The 20419-nt window shown below is 47.5% G+C and overlaps 1 protein-coding gene across 1 annotated transcript; it reads right to left on the reverse strand.

Annotated features, from left to right (window-relative positions):
* Window positions 1-285: 285 nt before the first annotated feature.
* Window positions 286-19492, reverse strand: DLL4 (delta like canonical Notch ligand 4; the record flags this gene model as incomplete). Its single annotated transcript, XM_082000166.1, has 11 exons — window positions 18065-19492; window positions 17673-17936; window positions 17205-17262; window positions 16267-16536; window positions 15075-15135; window positions 14836-14966; window positions 13275-13444; window positions 11965-12184; window positions 10803-11511; window positions 9930-10038; window positions 286-396 (listed from the first exon to the last, which is right to left on the reverse strand). The coding sequence occupies exons 1-11, from the start codon at window positions 18116-18118 to the stop codon at window positions 286-288; spliced, it is 2157 nt and encodes a 718-aa protein (XP_081856292.1). The 5' UTR covers window positions 18119-19492.
* Window positions 19493-20419: the final 927 nt, after the last annotated feature.

Here is a 20419-nt window from a genome sequence, read left to right on the forward strand (position 1 = left end):
TGAGACTCGCTTCTCCAGCCTGGGACTGGGGCCCAAGCGGGCAGGGAGAGGGAAGGTGCCGGTGGGGGGAGAGGGCTGTGCTTCACACGGCAGCCAGCAGCACCAGGCCGGTGTCCATGGTGGTATTTTTGTGTGAGCCCAAAAGGGGGGTGCTGGGAAGCCGGTTCAGGCTTGGGAAAAACAGTTGGCACGGCCGTAATCGGGCAGGAAACGGGAAACGGTGTCGTGAGGTAACAAACAGGAAGCGATGATGGCAGCGCGGCGCAGCCCGGTTTGGGCTCGGGCTCAAGGAAAGCGCTCCTCTGCCACGAGGGGAGGCGGCGGGAGCGGGGTCGGCCTCCGCGTGCCCACGCCGCCGTTTGGTTTGCCCAGGGGCCGTTTACGCCGAGCGGCTACCTAAACAATGAGATGGAACCGGTAAAGGCTTATTTGCACTTCCGCAGCCGCGAGGGGCCTGAAGGGTATGAATGAGCCCTCACAACATCCTTCTGAGTCGCGTTAGCACTAACAACTCCACCGCGCCTGTCAGGAGAGGGGAACGGGCAGCCGCCGAAAGGGAGGCTTTCTCAAGGACGCGCAGGGGTTAAGCGTCTGCATCCTGCTCCCTTCAGAGAAGCGTTGCCCGCTCCTCAAATTCATGCCTAAGGACGCCTCTTGCACAGCCAGAACCGTCTTAAAGGTAGCTGTCACGTTTCAGTTAATGGCGTTGACCCTTCCACGAGTCACCTTTTGCTCACAGCTATTTCAGATGTCTCTCCAGGGGAGAACGCTGGAAGGGCCTACCTTTCTCCATGAACCCTAGATAAGCCCCATGGTTGACTTAAACTAGACGCTTCATGCTTGGGTGGCTGCGGTGAGGTGAGATGAACCTCTGTCTACTGAAAACAACTGAGCAGATTGTGGAGCAACTGCCAGAACGGTGAGGAAATTCTTCTTCCTCATGTATGAAAAATGCATATCTGATATAAGAGTTTCTTAACCATGCTGTTTCCATGAAAAAGAACCTTTTTGTAATTATAAGCACGTGGGCATTTGTACCCGTTCCTAGGATGTAAGTGAACTCTGTCTCCAGAAACCTGGACATGCATTGTGAATTGTATCTTGAGTTTTGGAGAACTTCAAAAACATCCTCCTAAGCAACTTATGACAAACGTAAATACCATTAATATAGTGAAAATCAGTGTAATCTTTTTGAAGGGAGGTCTGGAGGAACAAAAGAACCTCTGTGCTATAAGGAGACATGAGAGGAGGAGAAGCGATTGATGAAGAAGCTAACACCAGGACCTGGTGAGCTGATTGAAAGAGGGGGATTAGAGCAGGGCCATTTCTTTTGTAATTATCACACTATTATTCTGTATGTGTTTTTTCCCCGCCAAATACATTTTGTTCAGATTGTCTTGTGTTTCTTTTCTGACAACCTTCCAGAGAACAAATGAGTTTATGGGCAGGAATAAAAATGCTTTGTCAATGCTTTGGCATTTTCTACCAAAGCAGAAAATGTAAGGCAAATACTAAACAGTGTTAACAGAAAAGGAATTTCAAATGCACAGTGATTCGTATTTGCACCGGGAATTTTGACCCTGCTCACAAACACTTGTGGGAGCCGTGTGCCCCAAGTACAGCGGTCATCAAAGCTCTTGCATGGTGCCAGGAATGTGCGAATCCTTTTCTTACTGGTGATGGCCTCTCCAGCTATGAAACTAACTCTCAGCATCTGTTTGGATGTTAAATATGAGCTGGTTCAATCCAATTTATAAAAATAAACATGGTACCTCTGTGACCTTCTAGGCACTTTGTTTAAAAACGTAATCAGCAAAACCACTGTGAAGCCAGCAACAACTCAACGAGTAAGTCATAAAGCACAGATAAAAGATGTCATCACCAAACAGCTCCTCCTCAAACTGCATGTTTTCCTCATTTATCTGTGTATTTGCAAAACACGACTATGAATAAGGTGCTGTTTTGCACCTTTGGACTTTTACTGGGAATTACCTGGTCTTCATGCAGAGCAGCCTGCAGGGTGGGTTGGCTGTGAGGATAGATGGAGTCTAAGCACTGTCTCCATCTTGGTTGGCAGGAGGAAAGACACGATGCCCACAGAGGAAATGAAGAAGGACTAAGCCATTCCATGGTAGCTATATACTACACTGCTACCTATGTGAGAGGCAAGTGAAGTCTATCACTATTCTACAGTATATGGAAGAGATGAAGTAATCGTGGGATCATCTGTGTTATGCAGGTCACATAACTCCCAGGGTTATGTTATCTGCAGATGCGGACCACTCTATTTGCCTTAGCTGTTAGGTCTCCCCTCTCACATGACATGTCATTCAGAAGGCCTGAGTGACACAGTCAGAGGGGAGGACAATGAAATGGAGACTTGGGGAGCAGGAGTTATTTTCCAGTCCGCTCCATGCCCTGCACTTTTAAACTTACCTGCTCTTCTTCCTGCCCGTGGGTGCAGTCTTGCAGTGTGGAGACCTGCACAGAGACTGTCACGACAGAGTCCCTTGGGGACGTGTGTGGAGGGTTGCTGGAAGGCAGTGAAGACCTCTGGGTGACAATGACTGCTGGGTGAGCCTTGTAAGCAGATCAACATTGTGTCTGTTCCCCCTTGCATCTCCCAAGGGCTGAACAGCTTGTTGGAGGGGATGGCTGATCTATCTGTGGAGAAAGGAACACCTCTGGGAAGGTGATGGTCTGCCATCAAGATTTAAAAGGGAAGGGACAAAGGTACATGCTGGTCCCCAGAATCAAATGCTGCGCATGGAACAATTGCTCTAGCACCTGAAATTATTGCTCTGTACACAATCATTTACCTGGTGAATCAGAGAGTTCAGTCCTAACCCAGCAGCATGATAGACCACTGTGCCACAGATGTATGCCCCAAAGCTGCACAGGGGAAAAGGAGCAAGGACGGCGGTGGTGGTAAGAGCAGCAAAGAGAGGAGAAAAAGAAAGGGTAGTTTTATGGTGCTGAGTCACGCTCTTGCCCAGACGAGGTCTGAGAGCAGAGTAGGCAGCGTTAGAGCAGGCGCAGGGGTGATCAAGGAGAAACCTCTCTGCTTTGGGCGTCACCGGCCAGGAGGGTCACTTACGTGCAAGCTCTGGGAGCTGAGCTGGCAAAACTTAAACAGAGGGAGTATAGAGGGGGTGAAATCTTGATGTTGACTCTCCAGAGAGACCATAAAATTGAAGTTATGAAAATAGTGAAGCGTGGCAGAGGGCCACTGAGTTATGTTAATTCTCCACAAGTGGAATTTGGATTGTGAGTGAGATGTGCTGGCATTGTCATATCTGCTGCGTGAATTCAATATGTATTTATGGATCAGGTATGTGAGATAAGGGAATGACAGGCAAACATAGATACATAACTGTCACTTAAGCCACTATAGTACAGGTTTGTTAGGGGCCTGCTGTGCCTTTCTCATTTCAGCATGAACTAATGAAAAAAGACCAAGGAGCAATGGAAATACTTGAAAGGCGTTCTTACAGAGCTGGTTTCATCTGTTGGACTAGATGGTTGCAATTGCACAATAACTAATTTAGGCTTTCTCAGCAGCTCTTTCAAGGCTGAGAGCTGTTGCTGGTCAAGTATTGTGCATAAATAAAATGCAGTCTGCATTTTATCCCATTTTAGGCACATCCTGTATCAAGCCTAATTTTTGCAAGCGTCCCTCATCTACACTAACCTAACTGAACTCCGTGCCCTGTGCTGTGTTTGCAGCAGCACAGTCCTGCTGCATGTTGTCTCAGCACCAGTGGGTGCTGTAGTTACGGGTATATCCCGGCATCTGTTTCCCCTAAGCAGCGGACTGTTTAAAGAGGGAAATGATGAAGGGCTGGAGCCAAACATGGAACTACTCAAGCAAAGTGCTGTATGGAGCAGCACCCCTCTCACTCAATCCAGCTCCAAAATTGTTTAGACTGAAGGGCTCTGTGTGGCTGTGAAAAAGTTTCTATCAAGTGCTAATATGAGGAAACACCAAAGAATTTCTCAGAGTCAGGAGTCCATTCTTAAAAGTCCATTCTTAAAATTCTCCACTGCTTTCAAGTGAGTTTGTGCAGCTTTTTAAAACTGAAAGCCAAGTTTAGGTGCAGTCCTCAAGCCAAATCTGTAATCTTGCCATAGTCAGTGCAAATTATGGTGAGAGAAGTTAGTCGTACTGTTGGGTCTGTGAAATCTGTAAGCTATAAGCTTGTTAACAGAAAAGGCATTCTTTGTCAGTATATTTACGGTCCTGGCATCATCTGTGGTCCTCAAGAGGAATCTTTGAAATTCAGGTTGAGTCTTGGCAGCCCAGAAGGATCTCAGAGCTCCTCCTAGTAAGTTCGTACACTGTGGGTCAGAGATGCACTCACCTGGGGCGGGGAGGGGGGCAGGCAGGTGAGCACAGCAGCCCTCAGTAAGGAAATTTCTGGCCAAAGACATGGGTTAAATCTAGGTGGTATTATGTGTTCAGCTAATTTGCTTGTAGTTTCTTTGGCAAGGACTTGGGGATGTGCACACGTGCATAGATTCACATACGCTTTCCCTCTCCTCCTGTGTGGAAGCAGGCACTGCTCCTGTTTTTCCTGTGTAGGATCTGTGATCTATTCTGGTAGCTGCATAGTGCAGTGCTGCAGTAAATATTCACAGATTTCCTTGTAAGCTGATGGTTTTTTTTTCTTTCCTCTCTCCTGTGTGCATACACAAAGGCGTGTGTTCTACCTGCTTTACCCTGTGGGATCTACATAATCAGGTCCATGGGTTTTGATGGATTTCAACTCCCTTCTGTCTATGGATACGGTTTCCTGTCTCATTTTGCGCAGGAAGAGCAGAGTCTTTTTTGGTCTTAGCATTCCTGCTTGCCTAAGCTTTGGGAAGAGTTTTCTGGCTATTTTCCTGTTTGATTTTTGTGTGTGTTTTGTTTTAAGCAGGACAGAGTGCATGTGTGTATGTAATCCATGTGCTCAATTAAGAGAGGCATCTGTTGGGTTTATTTCACATTGCCGAGGAAGGACTGCAAGCAGGGAGCATCTGCTCGGCTTTTTGTCAATGGCTTGTTTTTCATAATTTGCTCTACAGGGTGAATGTTTGGGGAGGGGGAGGTGGCTTTTTATTTCTGAGTTTCGTCTTAAATTTATTTTTATGGTAGCCAGGGAAATTGGCTGGGATTTGAAAGTTAATTTTGCTAAGAAAAGAACTGAAGAGGGAGAAACAAAACCATCCAAAGTAAAGCATTTATGTAACCTTAATAATACACTCAGAAGGGCCCTTATAAATCATTGTTTGCAGTATTTCAATGACAAAGTAAAAATAATTTGTTATGGTGCTTTTTAACGCGGGGGGGGTGGTGTTTTGTATTTTTAAAAAAACTATCAAATTTTGGTTAGATTTTATTTTGGGGAAAGATAGGAAAGGCATCCAACACTAAGATGCCTTTTTTGGCATTTTGTCAACAACAACAACAAAAACAGTCTGGTTTTAAAATAGAGCAGCAGTGGTTTCCTGGTCTTATAGTTTTTGCTTTTGTGCATTCAGATGTTGGCTGCAGTGCACCTAGCTGATTTAGCAAGAGGATTAATCGTCCGCCAATGTATGTGCTTCAGAGGCTACCAAACCTGCTGGGAGCGCTTTATACAACTGTGCTTTTTACACTTTTTTTTTTTTTTTGTGGAAATGTCCTCGAAAAGGGCTGTGGAGGATAATGACTTCGTGATGCCCTGGGAGGACAGGGCTGCTGGTGTAGCGTGGGGAACTCGGGAGGAGAAAACCTGAAACACCCCCTAATCCCACAAGTGAAAGACAAATCTTACCGTTCATAATAAAACAACCAAGGATACAGTCTTGCAAGTGTACATGCTGTGCAAGAGTAATCTGAGGGAGAGGTTTGGGTCTTACTGAAAGTATTTAAAGAAATGGGATTTTAAAAAAAAAAAATCTTATCTTGTTCTCTAAGTGAACCCCAAGCCATCAGTTATTAAGCCACTTTGAAATGGCATTAAATCTCTATCTTCCTTGCCACAAGTTTTCATGGAAGAGGAAGAGGGAAGCATTTCTAAAAATAACTTTCCTGACAGTTCAGTCCCACTCCATAGCAAGAGAATGTATACATATGTATATATATAATTTAAATAGTATATAATCTATCACAATATACATATGTATAGCTTTCCTGTCAGGTGAATGCCACTCAGCTGAGCAACTTTGTTGACATCAGTTAACAGTATAACCGTTCTATAAAAACCAGCCAACAGCAGTTGGTGTGCAAAATGTAAATGTAAATGTAGGGCTGACTGCAAGGAGCAGGCAGACAGGTTTACTTCTGGGGCTTCGAGTAACCTTGGCTGTCACAGAATCATGGAGCCTGAAGTGTAAAAGGACAAACCACTATAAACTTCATAGTAGCAGGAAAGTATTTTCATTGCTTGAAAAAAAAATAAAATTCAAACTTTGTCATCACATTAAAAACATTACATGAGAAGTAATAAAGATATTTACACTTCTGTTTTGATTATAAATATACATTATATACAAAATAATGTTATAAAACATAGAAAGTTCAGTGCTTCTGATTTTTTTAAATTACTGAAATACTAGTCTTCAAAATAAACTACAAACAGACAAACTAAAACCCATATTATTGATTTCTGAAGGTCATCTTCAAAATGGTCCTACGTGGTCAGAGCAGAAGGTCAGTAGTGGACATTATGAAGGGGTCTTGCCTGCACAGTTCAAGGCAGTAGATGGGCTAGTCCAACAACAGGATTTACAAGGGCAGGAATATCGCTGTCCGAGAGAGAGCATGGTCCAGGTTTCTTCGACCAGATCTTGTTTCCTCCCTCCTCATTTTGCCCCACCCCATAGTCTCATCTCATTAGTGTCACAGCACTTTCCACTGGGGTATTGTTGCTCTAAATATGTGTATAAGAAAAGGGCTTCTGCGTGCCTCTGGTTTCCAGGGGCAGGCTTCTCCTTTTCCGTGCAGCAGTGGGTGGGTATGAAAGAAACAAGACGAGCCTAGAACCTTCTAACTCTAATCTCCACCTGTCTTGGCAGAGGGCATCTCAGTGGGTGCTTCGCTATTGGGCATTTGGAACCGGGATGAAGGACAGGAGTTGGGAGTTTTGCAACCAGATGGAAAAATGAGGGTAGTGGTGTCACACTGCTTCTTCTCCTTCAGAAAGTAACAGCTGCAATTTTGAGACTATTTGCAGTAGAAGGTGGCACCTAATTTGGAAACACAACATAAACCCCCAAATTTGTGTCAAAATAAGGCAGGGGGGAGAGAATGAGGAAGGAGAAGAAAAAAAAGTAACGTCTATTCACAATCACTGGTAGTGCAAAGGGCATGAAAAGAGCTGAGACAGCTCAGCACATAAAGGTTCTAGGAGCTGATTGGTTTTAAACGCATTTGTAAGGCTTTAAATAGAGCTGGGATCACGCCTCCCATCAATGGGGAAGAGGCAGTACACATTCCTTATCACAACTGTTCCTTCTTGTGTGTTTAAATCCACAAAAATCCTGTCCCACATTGTGGCTTGGGTCAATCAGTTCTCCAAAGCATCACCGAATGAGATGACATGTAAATTGGGTATTCCTATTTCCTTCCTCCTCTTGCCCCTTACACAGTCTCCAGTACATGCAGCAGGAGAGAGGAGATGCAAGTGGATGTGTAGCAGGAAGTATCAGCCACCTCTGCCCAATAACGGTCAGGTAACTACAAAAAGAGCAGTCAAGTCTCTGTTTGGGCTCGTTAGAGTCTCTTGACACATTTTAGGCACTTTTAAACCCACAAAAAAAAACCCAGAGCCCTCGTTTATACTGTATCCATTATCTGCATAGCAATGTGTCTTTCTTCACACCTTCCATGGCAACATCTGTGATAGTTAAGTGCCGCCTCATCTACCGGCACCTCCCATAACCAGAGTTCTGGAAAGCCAGGGCTCTGTCCATGAGGAACTGGCCACAGTATCTTTTCAAAACAAATTAAAACAGCAACATTTTTAACCCCTCTCTCTTCCCTCTGCCTCCCCTCTTCTATAGCCAATGAGATTTCTGGCATCAAACTTCAAACAAGGGCAGCAAGAACAAAAAGGTGTATTGCATCTTTCAGTAAATTCACAGTCTGTCCAGTTCACCCAGTTCCATCCTCCGCCTGAGAGCAGCAAGTTGCATGTAATTAAAAACAGTCCAATCCAGTTCTGAATTGTAAACAATGCAGCAGGAACATCCATCTACTGGCATTACCAAATCTGAGGTGCAAATGGGCTGATCTTCAGTCTTATACCTGCCAGGATATAAAATAATACTGGGAATGAGAAGGAAGCACAGGACACAGAGTACTGCACAACTAACAAATTGTAATTCAAGTATGTCAGACCAAAGCAATTTAAGCCAAACATTACTGCAGTTTTACTATCAGCATTCAATGGGCTGCGTCCAGAGACAAAGGATCACCAGCAAAAAAAGTAGTCTGTATGATGAGTAGCCTCTCTACCTGGACTGAGGGGAAGAATGCTTACAAATCTGGGTGCTTAACATTAGGTCTCTGTAAAAAGCATATGGTATAGTTAAATAACTTGTGTATAGTTAAATAACTTGTGTTCAGAAGCATTCAAGTTGCGCCAGGGGAGGTTTAGACTAGATATTAGGAAAAATTTCTGTACAGAGAGTGATCAAGCATCGGAACAGGCTGCCCAGGGAGGTGGTGGAGTCACCATCACTGGAAGTGTTCAAAAAACGTGTGGACGTGGCATTTCAGGACATGGTTTAGTGGGCATGGTGGTGGTGTGTGGATGGTTGGACTTGATGATCTTCAAGGTCCTTTCCAACAGTAATGGTTCTGTGATTCTGTGATTAAGCCTGAATGATGTGGAGGGAGGTTTCAGGGGCTGTCATTCTAAAAATAAAAAGACTTCTGGAGATGCCTGATGTAAATCTGGGAGTCTAGCTTTGGTCAGCAAGATCTTCAAAGGAAGATAGGTCGGTTAATGGGAATGAAGCGTCTAGCTGTCACTTGTATCTTTGAAAATCCTTTCACTTGTCTTTCAATATTGTTGGTTGACTTGTGTTCCAGCTTGCCTTCAAAAGGAAACCTGATATCCACCCTGGCAAGGGAGACAGAATCCTGCAGATCTGACTTCAGAGATCACTGCTATATGGCACAGCAAGCTTCTCTTTCCTGGAGTCTGAAACTAGTCCTAAAGATGGCCACACCGAAGAAGGCAGATATTGGTTAATGACAAATTGCCTTTAACTTCTATTGAGCCCTTTTCCAATGGGTCAATAATTCTTCAGGTGCTGGTTTCCTCAATAGCTGCTTTTTAAAGTCCTTAAAGTTCAGTGCTAGGCCCTTCCTTTTTCATGTATCTGCCCTCTGACTTTTCCATATAACATCAAAATCTAGATGGGTTTACCAATAACAGCGTTAACTTCTGTTAGAGAATATACAGCTGGAGCTTAAATGCCAAGAGGTTGAAATTACATTACAGACTTCTTAAATGGCTATTATGCCTATCCACTAACACATCCAGCTACCTTCCTCCAATCCTCTGCTGGAAATCTATAGCTTTGCCTGCTTCCACAGAACACAGATTATCCATTGTAGTCATGAGAAGAAACATGGCTTTATATCAATAAACCTATGAAGAATTATTATTTCCATTTTTGCTGACTACCTATTTAAGAGGAAATAATCCTACAATGTCACAAATTTTTATGGACTGATGTTCTGTGCTTTAATCTCCCACTGACTTATCTAAACTCAAAATCTCTGGTTTAATAAAATCATTATTTTCCCCTTCTGTGAGGGCTACAGAAGAGGAGAGGTGAATGCTGGGAAGCATCGGGATCCCTGGAAATAGAGTAACCTTCTTGGATGCAATTTTAAAGGATAATTTATCCCTTCATTTTGTGAATTTATGCCTGTCCACCTGTGTACTTACCTCTGTGGCTATGATACACTCATTCCTTTCTTCTGTTATCACAAAGACGGACTGGTACATGGAATCCCTCGGAGAGCATATCGCTGATATCCTACATTCCGGTTTTTCACTAAGGCAGGGCAGAGAGAAAAAAACATTAGTTGACTACTAATAAGCCTGACTGTCAACATCTACCATGAATAGGAGAGGGGAATGAGATAGCCATTGATGGTGTGGAAGTGCAGAGGATGAAGTTTCACATCTTCTATATGATGGCAGGATATTATACTAGAAAAATGGAAGTAAGGAGCAGCTACTGTCTCCCTATGCTTCTGCCATGTCCAACCTAATAGCATGCTCCTCAGACCCCTCAGTGTAACAGCCACAAGCAGATCCCAGACAAGACTTTCAGCACATGTGTCAGAGGACTGATGAGCCAGTGAATACCCGCCCTTTTCTTTTTTTGAAAAAGAGTAGTTATTTTTACTCTATCATTCTTCTCAGTAAGCAGATCTCTTTGCCTTCTTAATAAGTGAAATACTTCAAAATACTTATTTTTAACTACTACATGCCTTAACTGTTGTTCTTCCAAGATCTACTGAGGAAGAAAAGACACTTTATACTTTCACCACTGACCTAGCCACTCCCGTTCCCCTTCACAGCACCCATACTAGCAGCGCCCTGCACAAGCCCTCAATGTAATTGACTTAGCTAAGGACACCACTTGGCTGTGACACACGTACTCCAGTATAAAGATTCTTGGCTTTGCTCTGGTTTGTTTTGTGTATTATCTGCTCAAGGGTTCTTTTTTCCCCCATATTTTCTTATCTGCTTCTAGACTGATATGAAGATGAGGGGCCTTAAGAAAGGCTAGAAGGAATACTGCATTCTCACCTGTGTAGTCGGAGGGGAGACTTTTCTCCTAAACACTTTTCACTTTTGTAATATTTATCTTCCTGTGTCCCTCTACTTGTCAGGTCTTTTACAAGATTGTAGTCCAGTTTATGATTCTTGGGTTTGTAGTTTGATTTCTCCAGCCCACAGTCCACTTCAAGATCTTTATTTTTGTTGGTGTTTTTGAGCTGGGAAGCTGGAATAAGATTGTCCTTCTGGAAGTCAGACAGGTTGTTCATTGTCTCCAAGTCCTGCTCTGGGTGCATCCTCATCTGCCTGATGACCATTGCTATCATGCAGAACAGTATGAGCAAAGCCACCAGCCCCACCCCCATGGATATAGCAATCCAGGGGACTGGTTTAGGAGGAAGTGTAACGGGCACTGAATAAACTGGCAATTCGCAACGGTTGCCCATGAAGCCAGAAGGACAGTAGCAGACAAAGTTGGCACTATAAAGTCCACTGTAGCATGTGCCTCCATTCTCGCATGGCCCAGAAGCACATTCATCTCTGGTTTTGATCTCACAGTTCCTGCCACTGTAGCCGGGCAAGCACGTGCAGGTGTAATCGTTGATCAAGTCATGACAGGTTCCCCCATTGGAACATGGGTTTCTGGCACAGTCGTTGATGTTTATTTCACATTTCTGACCAGAGAAACCAGCCCGACAACGACACACACGAATCTGACCAAGGTAAAAGCAATTACCATCTGAGGAAAAAAAAAAAAAAAAAAAAAAAATTAGTCTGCAATACACTTCAGTCAGAAACCTAAAGCTCTCCCTGGTTAGCACTTTATACTATTTCAAGAAGAGGGAGGTTATTTTACAAAACAACCGTACATCTAAAAGTTCCTTCTAGTTTACCTAATTGTAGCAGCATGCCTTAAAAATACAGCCCTTCTAAATATGTAATAAAGTTAATTTAATTTACTTGATTCTGCCATCTTCCCCATCACATGATAAGCCCTGTGCATTTTTTTGTTGCATAGAAAATGCCGGTGAAATCCAGCAAGAGACTAAAATGAGGGTAGATGTGGAATACAGTGGGGGAGAGGGACTATTGTATTAGAGGAAGAGTAGAGGTCAGATTGGATTTCGATCACTTCTGCACTGAAAAGCACAAATGAGTCAGAGACACAAGATTTTTTGATAAAAAGACTCACCATTTGCACATGGGTTGCTTGTACACCTGTCTACTTTTTTTTCACAGTTTGACCCTGTGAAGCCGAAGGGGCAAATGCAAGTGTAGCTGGCCCCTTGCTCTTTTTCTAAGCATGTGCCACCGTTAAAGCATGGAGAATCTATACACGTCAATGCGCTGTGCTCACAGTGAGTGCCATAGTAGCCAGGGGGGCACAGGCAGTGATAACCGTTTTCCATATCCTGCAAAACACAACATGAGGCTGCTGTTATTTGATGGCACCAAACGATAGCTGCTTGCACACTTATTTCAGGTCGGCAGCGAGCACTGTTCAGTCCCTTCTCACCCACCCTCTGATGTGGCAAAAGTGACATTTGGAGAGTAAATAACTGCAGGCTGACTGTGAGAGATAGAGCTGTGAATCCGCTGTACACAGAGTGTAGGAGTAATCATGCAGCTACACAAGCAGAGCAGATGCAGTTGTAGGGAGCCTACAGGTAGCTAGACAAAAACATTACTAACTCCACTACTGTCTAATGGGATTCCCAAGGTCCTCCCAGAGCAGAATGGCATGTGCCGACCTACATAGCTGTGATCAGGCCATTTATCCCCGGCATGAGAGCCCTTTTTTCCTTTACAAGTGCTTATCTTGCTTTGCTATGGGTAAGTCTCACCACTTAGATCACAACAAAACTCTTTCTTCTTTCCAAGTACTGTATGTTCAAGGCCTTGGGAGAAGGGAGCCAGAGTCTTGTGCTGTTAGCTTTAATCTAAACATGCATCAGATTACACTGGATGTCTATAATCGATCAGTCTTTACCAACAGGTAGAATCAATCATTGACTGGGTCCAAAAACATACTGAAACACTAGACTGCCGGAAACTAAAAATGCAGAACCCTGTTTCACAGAAAGCGTTTCAGCTGATTGCTCTCATATTATCTGACACTACACTCCCACAGCAGAAAGCGCAAGTTTTCTTTTATTTGCTATTAAATCACAGACTTAGCGCATTTCTGTATGAACCTTGGTTTGAGAAGCTTATTTTTTACAGATCTGCTCCCTCACCAACCTTGGATCTTGCCAAGCTCTTATAATGCCTGCCACAGAAACCTAAGGATCAGTTGACTAGTTCTAATCTAGATGATACACCTCCTCCTGTAACCGACTTCCTCCCCTGACACCTCTCAGGAAGGGTTCAGTATGATAGTTGTGAGCATTGGTAATGAACCTGTGTACTATCAAATTCTCATTATGTTGTTACAGAATCATTTCTGAAAAGGTATACTGGGGCTTGCTTCACACAAAGACTTTACATTTAACATGCCCTTACCGTACAACTACCACCATTCCTACAGGGATTGCTGTCACACTCGCTGATCTCATGTTCGCAGTCAACACCGGTAAAGCCAGGTTTGCATGAACACGTATAGCTGCCCTGGCCAGTGTTCATGCAAGTTGCTCCGTTTTTGCATGGCCTGTGGTGAGTGCAGTAGTTCAGATCTGCAAAGACACCACGAGTTAGAGAAAATGTCTTTGACAGCTGGGAAAAGGCATTCATACAAAAACGCTTTAGTCAACAAAGTCGACAATTTTCAATAAAGCATTTCATTGCTATCAATAGGAATACTGGAGATGATTATCCAGGTTATTATCAGTAATAATCAGATGTTTCAGATTATCACTGATTTTAGATACTTCTCTAGGTCCATCACTGTAATACATGAGCTCTGAATTTTGAGAGACTTGGCAAAAATTTAACTGTCTTAGTGCTTTGGTATACTCTCCCTTTTTGGTGTGCATAAACCTGTTAGCTGCATTAGGATTTAGACGCCAGGTTGGAAAACATACTTCATAAGTGTGTTTCTCCAAAAGACATGCCACGGCACTATAGACATTTTGAGGACAACATGTCACATACTAAAACAGTGAGCCCCATCTTTAAAAGGTGTGCTCTGAGGCACATTCTGCGGAGGCAGGGGCAGGGGGAAAATAAAGATGTTTTGGCTGGGAGATTTAAACAAACACTAGAAATCTTTTATTTTTTATTTACCATGCTCTCTTGTTATGAATGTTAGTAGTTTAAACTGTCCAAATGCTCTGCCAAGCTTGACTTTCTTCCCCTTTTAAATTTGAGACAGAGGTTATACACACAAGTTCATAGGACGTAAGTGGAAAATTTTATTATCTCTATAAATACCATAGAGTAATTGGAATACAACTGGTTAATAGATAACTACAAGAAGAAAAAAATCTGCAACTTTACTTTTCCTGCTTAATTCAGACTTCACCATCCTATAACTGTCTTGAAAACACTGAGCTTGCTTTGAGCACTCAATGATCTCAGTGCCAGCAGTGCATATATGGCCTTGAGGACATGACTGCTCAGCTGGCTACGGTTCAGTGATTCAACGGGTTGAATAGGTGGAAGTGGTCTGGTGTACCTTAAAATGGAACCTGTACTTTTCATTCTTGCTTACATGATTTTTCTCTCATGCTCCAGACTTATCACATGAGTTAACTTCCTTGTATGCAAAATAAGGAAGACCCAAATGATGGTGTTTACTGCTGCTGGAAACTGTTTAGTAAATTGTTATAGTTGTATAGGGAATAAGTTAAACTTAGCTTGAGCAGGCAGAAAATTTGCCCGTTCAACACTCATCCAGGTTGTTGGTTTTTTTTGCAAGAGAAAAACTGAAGCTATCAAAAAGGTTTGCTTGTTTTCAAACAAAATTACTACAAATACAAGAGTTGGTATCTAAGACAGCCATAGTACAAAATGATGCCTATGAACATGTACCTTGCGGAAATTTGATTCTAGATGGGTCAGATTCCTTAGTCCGGTACTGAAGAGTACCCAACCTAGAGCCATAAGCACAACCTTCAGAACTAACCTTGATCACAGAAGAGGCCACCCCATCCTTCATCACATATGCACTGCCATTGTGTTTTACAAGTCCCGTGGCGGCAGCCTATATGGGGAATGCATTCATCACAGTAGCGGCCTTGCCAACCGGGGCGACAGCTAAAAGAAAAGACAAATTAAAACATTAATGACATGGAAAAGAGTTTCAGTTTCTGTTACAAGGTGACATTTTAACTGAAGTTCAGATTGCAATTGCCATTTACTCACATGCACTCTCCAGGCTTGTTGCAATACCCATTCTGTTCAGTACATCCAGACAGACAGATGGCTGTAAAGAGAACATAAAAAAGCAGAAATGATTAGTTAAATAAACATAGCACTACAGAATACACTTTTAAAAGGGCAAATACCAGCTTTAAAGAAAAAATACTTTGAAAAACAGTTTTGCACTTTCAGAGCTTTGTTTTAAAAATTCTCGGTACAGAGAGCTCTGGAGCAGGAGGAAGTGAACAAGGAGAGCCAACATTTGACAAGTTGTCCTTTAATTTTTCTGTTTATACAACAAACATGAACTCTTGCAACCCCTGCTAGAAAAGGAGCTAGAAGGAGCAAGGCTTAGGCTTGTACTAACGAAAGACTGAAAAAACCCGACGGGACCCCAAGTTCACAGTAAAGATATCCACTACTACACTGCAACACCTGTCTCATCTCCTCCTGCAGCAGGAACGGTGGAGGCACTTGTGCGGGCAAAGCCGCTAGCATTCTGGCTTGGAATAGATATCAGTGATTGAGGGTATCAGCCAAAATCCTTTCTCTGCTAGCTCTTTCATTGCTGCGTTTTCGCAGAGGTGAAAACACAACGTTGGTAGCTGCAGCCAAAGGGGCCAAAGTCCTCAGCGTGCAACTTTCTCTCTCCAGGCAGTGAGTGGAAAGGTCAGCATGAAAACATGGCCCCAAACACCTACCGGGTAACCATGCACAATGCTTTGTAGCAGCGCTATCAAAGCCACCATATTTTAAGGACTGATGGCAAAGACAGCTACAACCGGGGTCTGGCCAGCTGGTGGAACGGGGCAAGGGGATGCGCTTTTGGGTCCCGGGTCCCTTCGCCAAAGAAGGTCCCTGAGGCTTTGGGGGAGGTCGCGTTTCCTTGAAGGCCTGTTGAGCAGCATCCCCACCCCGCGCTAATGCCCCACATAACGCAGACCGGGCCCTAGGGAAGCCAAAGCGGGTGATGTCCCTTATGGCGCTGAGGCCTCCGTGAGCTTCACGGGCCCGCCCGATGCCCGCGGAGGCCCCGGTTCTGCCCGGGGCGACGCGGACGGCGTAGGGGCGCGGAGCGGGGAGGGGGCTCCCTCCGCCTCGTGCGGCAGCCGTTACCGGCGGCGCTCCGGCCCCGCCGCGCGCCCAACGGCGGTCGGGCGCGCGCGGCGCTGTCGCCCGCCGGCGGGGCACTTACGCTCGGTGCAGTACTCTCCGGTCCAGCCGGGCAGGCAGGCCAGGCTGCCGTCCGCCTCGCAGACGTAGTGCCCGAAGCGGTCGTCGCGGCGCTTGCAGAGGCGGGAGCAGCTCTCGCCGTAGTAGTTCTCGCTGCAGACCACCCGGTAGGAGTAACGCAGCTGGGTCAGCGGGCCGCTCTGCACGTCCTGCGACCAGTCCTCGCCCACCGACAGCGACCTCTGGATCGACATCTGGCTGATGAGCCAGTCCTCCGAGGGCGGCCGGGAGCCTGCGGGAGAGCGGGCACCGCGTCAGCGGCCGGCGGACATCGCCCGCAACGTCCCCACGACACGAAAACCACCCGACCCGAGCGGCGAGGGAACCCCCCTATCCCCCCGCTCGCATATATATGTATATATATACACACATATGTGTATATATATGTGTATGTAAGGGTATCGTGGCCACCGGGGCATGCAGGGCGGGAGCGCTAACGGCGGCCGAGGGGGACTCAGCGGAGGGGCCTTTGAAAGCGAGGGCTGCCGTGAAATATCCTTTTCCTCTCCGCTCAGAAAAACATCCCAAAGCCATTATTCCTTTCCAAAGGGCGGAATTCGAGCAAGGTGTAAAATACAGGAAAAGGCGGCCGGGGCTCGCTGGCAGCCTCCCGGCTTTCTCACCGCAGCCCGCCTCGCTTTCCCACGCCAAAAATAAACCGGAGGAAACGCAATTGTGTTGGAGATTAGGCCGGGGCAGAATCAAAGAGGCCCCTGATGGATATCGTTGGGGGACCGGCTCCTGATGGTGGGATAAAGCCGGCCATGGAGTTATAGTATAAACAGCTGAGCCGGGGGCGGCCGTTAACCGTTTCGGGATGGGGGGGGGTGGGGGTGAGAGGCGCGAGGGTCGCTCCCGCGGCGCGGGCGCCCCCTGCCGGCGGCGCGCGGCCGTAGTCACCTTCCGGCAGGTAGTTCGCGGGCGCGTGCCAGGCCTGGATGATCAGCGAGAAGGTGCCCTGCGGGGGGGGGGGGAAGAGAGCAGCGTCAGCCCGGCGCCCCACCGCGCCCCACCCGACACCCGCCCCGACCCGCCGGACCCCGCATCGGCACTCTCCCCGCCGCTCCGCGCTTCCCCCGCTCCCTCCTACAGCCCGCGGATCCACACACCGCCCCCCTCTTTGCTTTTATTTCTCTTAATAACGTTTATTATCCCCAGTGCTTCTGGGCTTGGTGCGCTTTCTCATTGCTTTTTTTCTTTCCCCCCTCTTTTTGCCTGTTTTTTTTTTTTTTTTCCTTTAAATTCTGGAAATAAGTCTAAAGGCGAAAGTAGTTTGTTTACATTACAGATTTACAGCGCGCTGTGATTAGCCTTCCCGTGCCGCCCTCCTGCCCCACCACCGCAATCGGGTCTAAAGTGGAATCTCACCGGCCACGTGAAGTTAAAGGGCAACTTAATGGGGCTGTCAAATCTCTCCGTATCCTTGATGCTGAAGGAGTTTATTCCTAGAACCGGGGTGATGATGCTGCCGAAAGTGCAGGAGCCCGGGGAGACCACTGCCTGAAAATGCTTCAAACAAACGCGAAAGAAGGTCCTGCAGTGGGGGGAGCAGGGCTTCCCGCTGGCCAGAGACCCGTGGCTATTCACGAATTCGTGCAGCTCCAGCTGGAAGACGCCAGAGCCGGACACCCTCTGCACAAAGGGGAGACACACAAAATAGCCAAATCAGACCTTACCCCGGCTTTGCCATGCAAACTTGCTTCCATCACCCGCATTTCGCGAACCCTTTTTTATTTTTTTTTTTTGCGATGTGCAATTACCTGCTGCAAAATCATTAACAGAAACGTCAAGCCAAAGATGCGCAAGGCTGTCATCCTTGTGTTATTCAAGCTTCCAGTTCTTAGCGGGTTTAGTTTTCCTCCTGTATTCCTCAAATGGTCCAAGCAAGCGCTTCTCGGCCGAGGGAGAAAAGACAGAGGCGTCACGGCGATTCTCCCGGAGCAACCTGCCCTTCCAAATATTCCCCGAGCACCACCAGAAATCGGAAGGTAAAATCCAGGTGTCGATCCGTCCCCCTTCTGGGAATTAATCCTGCAGCCAACCGCCGACCTCCGGTCACTGTCGTCGCCTTTATAAACTCCAGAGCCGGGTGGGTTTGGTGAGAGACACGGCGGGGAGTGCTTAGTGTGGAACCGCTCCTCCGACCGGTGCTAACAGCGCTCGGTAAATGGAAAACTTGCTTCCCTTCGAGCTGTTTATATAGTTGCCTCGCATCCTCACAAGCTCATTATGTAAACTGTCAGTCAGACTCACGGCCGATCCCTCCCCTTTTCCATCTTTCCTTTCTGGAAAAAAAAAAAAAAAAAAAAAGAGCCAAATGTTGCGGAGAGCCCTCATACCCAGCACTAATACCCCGCCGCCGCTGCCGCGCTGACCGGCGAGGGGCCGAGCTGATTACCGACCAGCCCAGCATCTGTTGAGATATTTACGGCGCTCGCACTCGGAGAGTTCCCTGGAAAAGCAGACGCCTGTCCACGGAGCAGCTTTCCAGAGTGGCCCAGCAACAGAGGACGAAATGTTTTTAAAAAACAAACAAAAAAATAAACAACAAAAAAAGCCCCAAACAACAACAAAACACGCTCCCTAGTTGTTGTTCGCTTGTTAGATTCTTTCACCCGATCGCTATGTGGGTCCCCGGCCGCTTCCTGGGCCGGAGCTGCCCCGCCTGGCGAGGGCTGGCCCCGGGCTAGAAAGTAAAAGCAAAAGGGCGCGGGCCCGGCCGCCGGGCACCGGGACGGCCCCGCCGCTACCGGCGGGCGCAGCGCCTGCTGCCTCCTCGCGCCCGGCTAACGGCGGCGGGCCGGGGCCGCCCGCGGCGGGGGCAAAGCGGGGCGGGCGGCGGCAGAGAGACCGGCACGGCGGGGACCTGCGGGAGCTGGGTCGCCCTTCCGAAAGCGGTGGCAAGCGAACGCTGAAGCCAGGTGGCCCGGCTTTTCCTCCCCGACACCCCCCCTCAAAAAAAAAAAAAACAAAAAACCAACCACACGAGCAAGGGGAGAGACTCGGGCGCTCGCAGGGAAGCGAGGCGGGAGCGGGGGCCGCGGGGGGCCGCGGGCCGTGGCGAGCTGCTCGGCAGTGGCCAGCGCCGGGCTGGGGCCTGGCGTGTGCCAGCAAAGCCCTCGGCCTGATTGCGGCGTGCGCTTATTGTTGGGTCGCGTGTCCCTCATTAAAGCTAAGCACAGAGCAGGCCTTTCATGTGGCTTTTTATTTCAGCTTGTTAAATGGATGGGAGGCCGGAGGGGGGGCGGCGGGGGGGAGAGATAAACCCTCAGCTGTATGGTAATGAGGGTTTGCCACCTTTGTGCCAGCGCCCGGCTCCGGAGGCTGCGGACCTTTCTGCGGGGATCACCTGGGGAGCAGCGCCCAGGCGCAGCGCGCTGCTGGCCGCCCCTCAGCCTCCTCGCTCTCCCAAAGGGTCTCCGCTCGCGGCGTTAGTTCCCCGCTCCGGGCTCTTTTTGGGGGAATAAAGAAGGAAAAGCCGGGACCTGGCTTGTTTGGCGGGGAGACAGCACGGGGAAGGGCGCACCCCTGCTGAGCGGCCCCGGCCGTCCCTCTTCCCCGCACACTTCCAACAAAGCGGCCGCTTTTCCCAGAACCCAGCTGCGGGCCGGGATGCGGCTGGGGCCCACGCGCGGCCCAGCCACTCGGGGGGGGGGGGCGCCTGGAGGGCACGGCACGGCTTCCGTGGAGAAATCGCTGAGCTTTCCGTGGGGGAAAGCCACAGACACAGCCGCCGCCGGCAGCTGCCGTAAACGGTGCCATCGCATCAACGCGCGTGGGCGTGGACGAGTTTGGGGAGAGGACAGGAATCGGGGTCGCCGCCAAAGAGGGGATTAAAACTTCTCCCGGTCCCCGCTGCCCCGAGGAAAGCCGGGGGGGCACAGGGGGGCTGCACCCGGGGCCGGGCGCATTTTGGCTTGGCTCCGTCCACAGTGGCCCGGCTGTCCCCGGGGAGGTGCGCGTGCGTGGCCTCAGCGGGCACGGACGGGAGCCGTGTCCGTGATGGAGACAAACCGCAAGGCAGAGGCACAGGCGAGGATCTCTTTTGTCTCGGCCTCGTAAACAAGTGGGAAGGAGGAATGTGTCGCTGCCGATGAACTCGGAATTTTGCAGTG

The sequence above is a fragment of the Phaethon aethereus genome (assembly GCF_964289735.1).
Source record: "Phaethon aethereus genome assembly, chromosome: 5".
NCBI classification, from domain to species: domain Eukaryota; kingdom Metazoa; phylum Chordata; class Aves; order Phaethontiformes; family Phaethontidae; genus Phaethon; species Phaethon aethereus.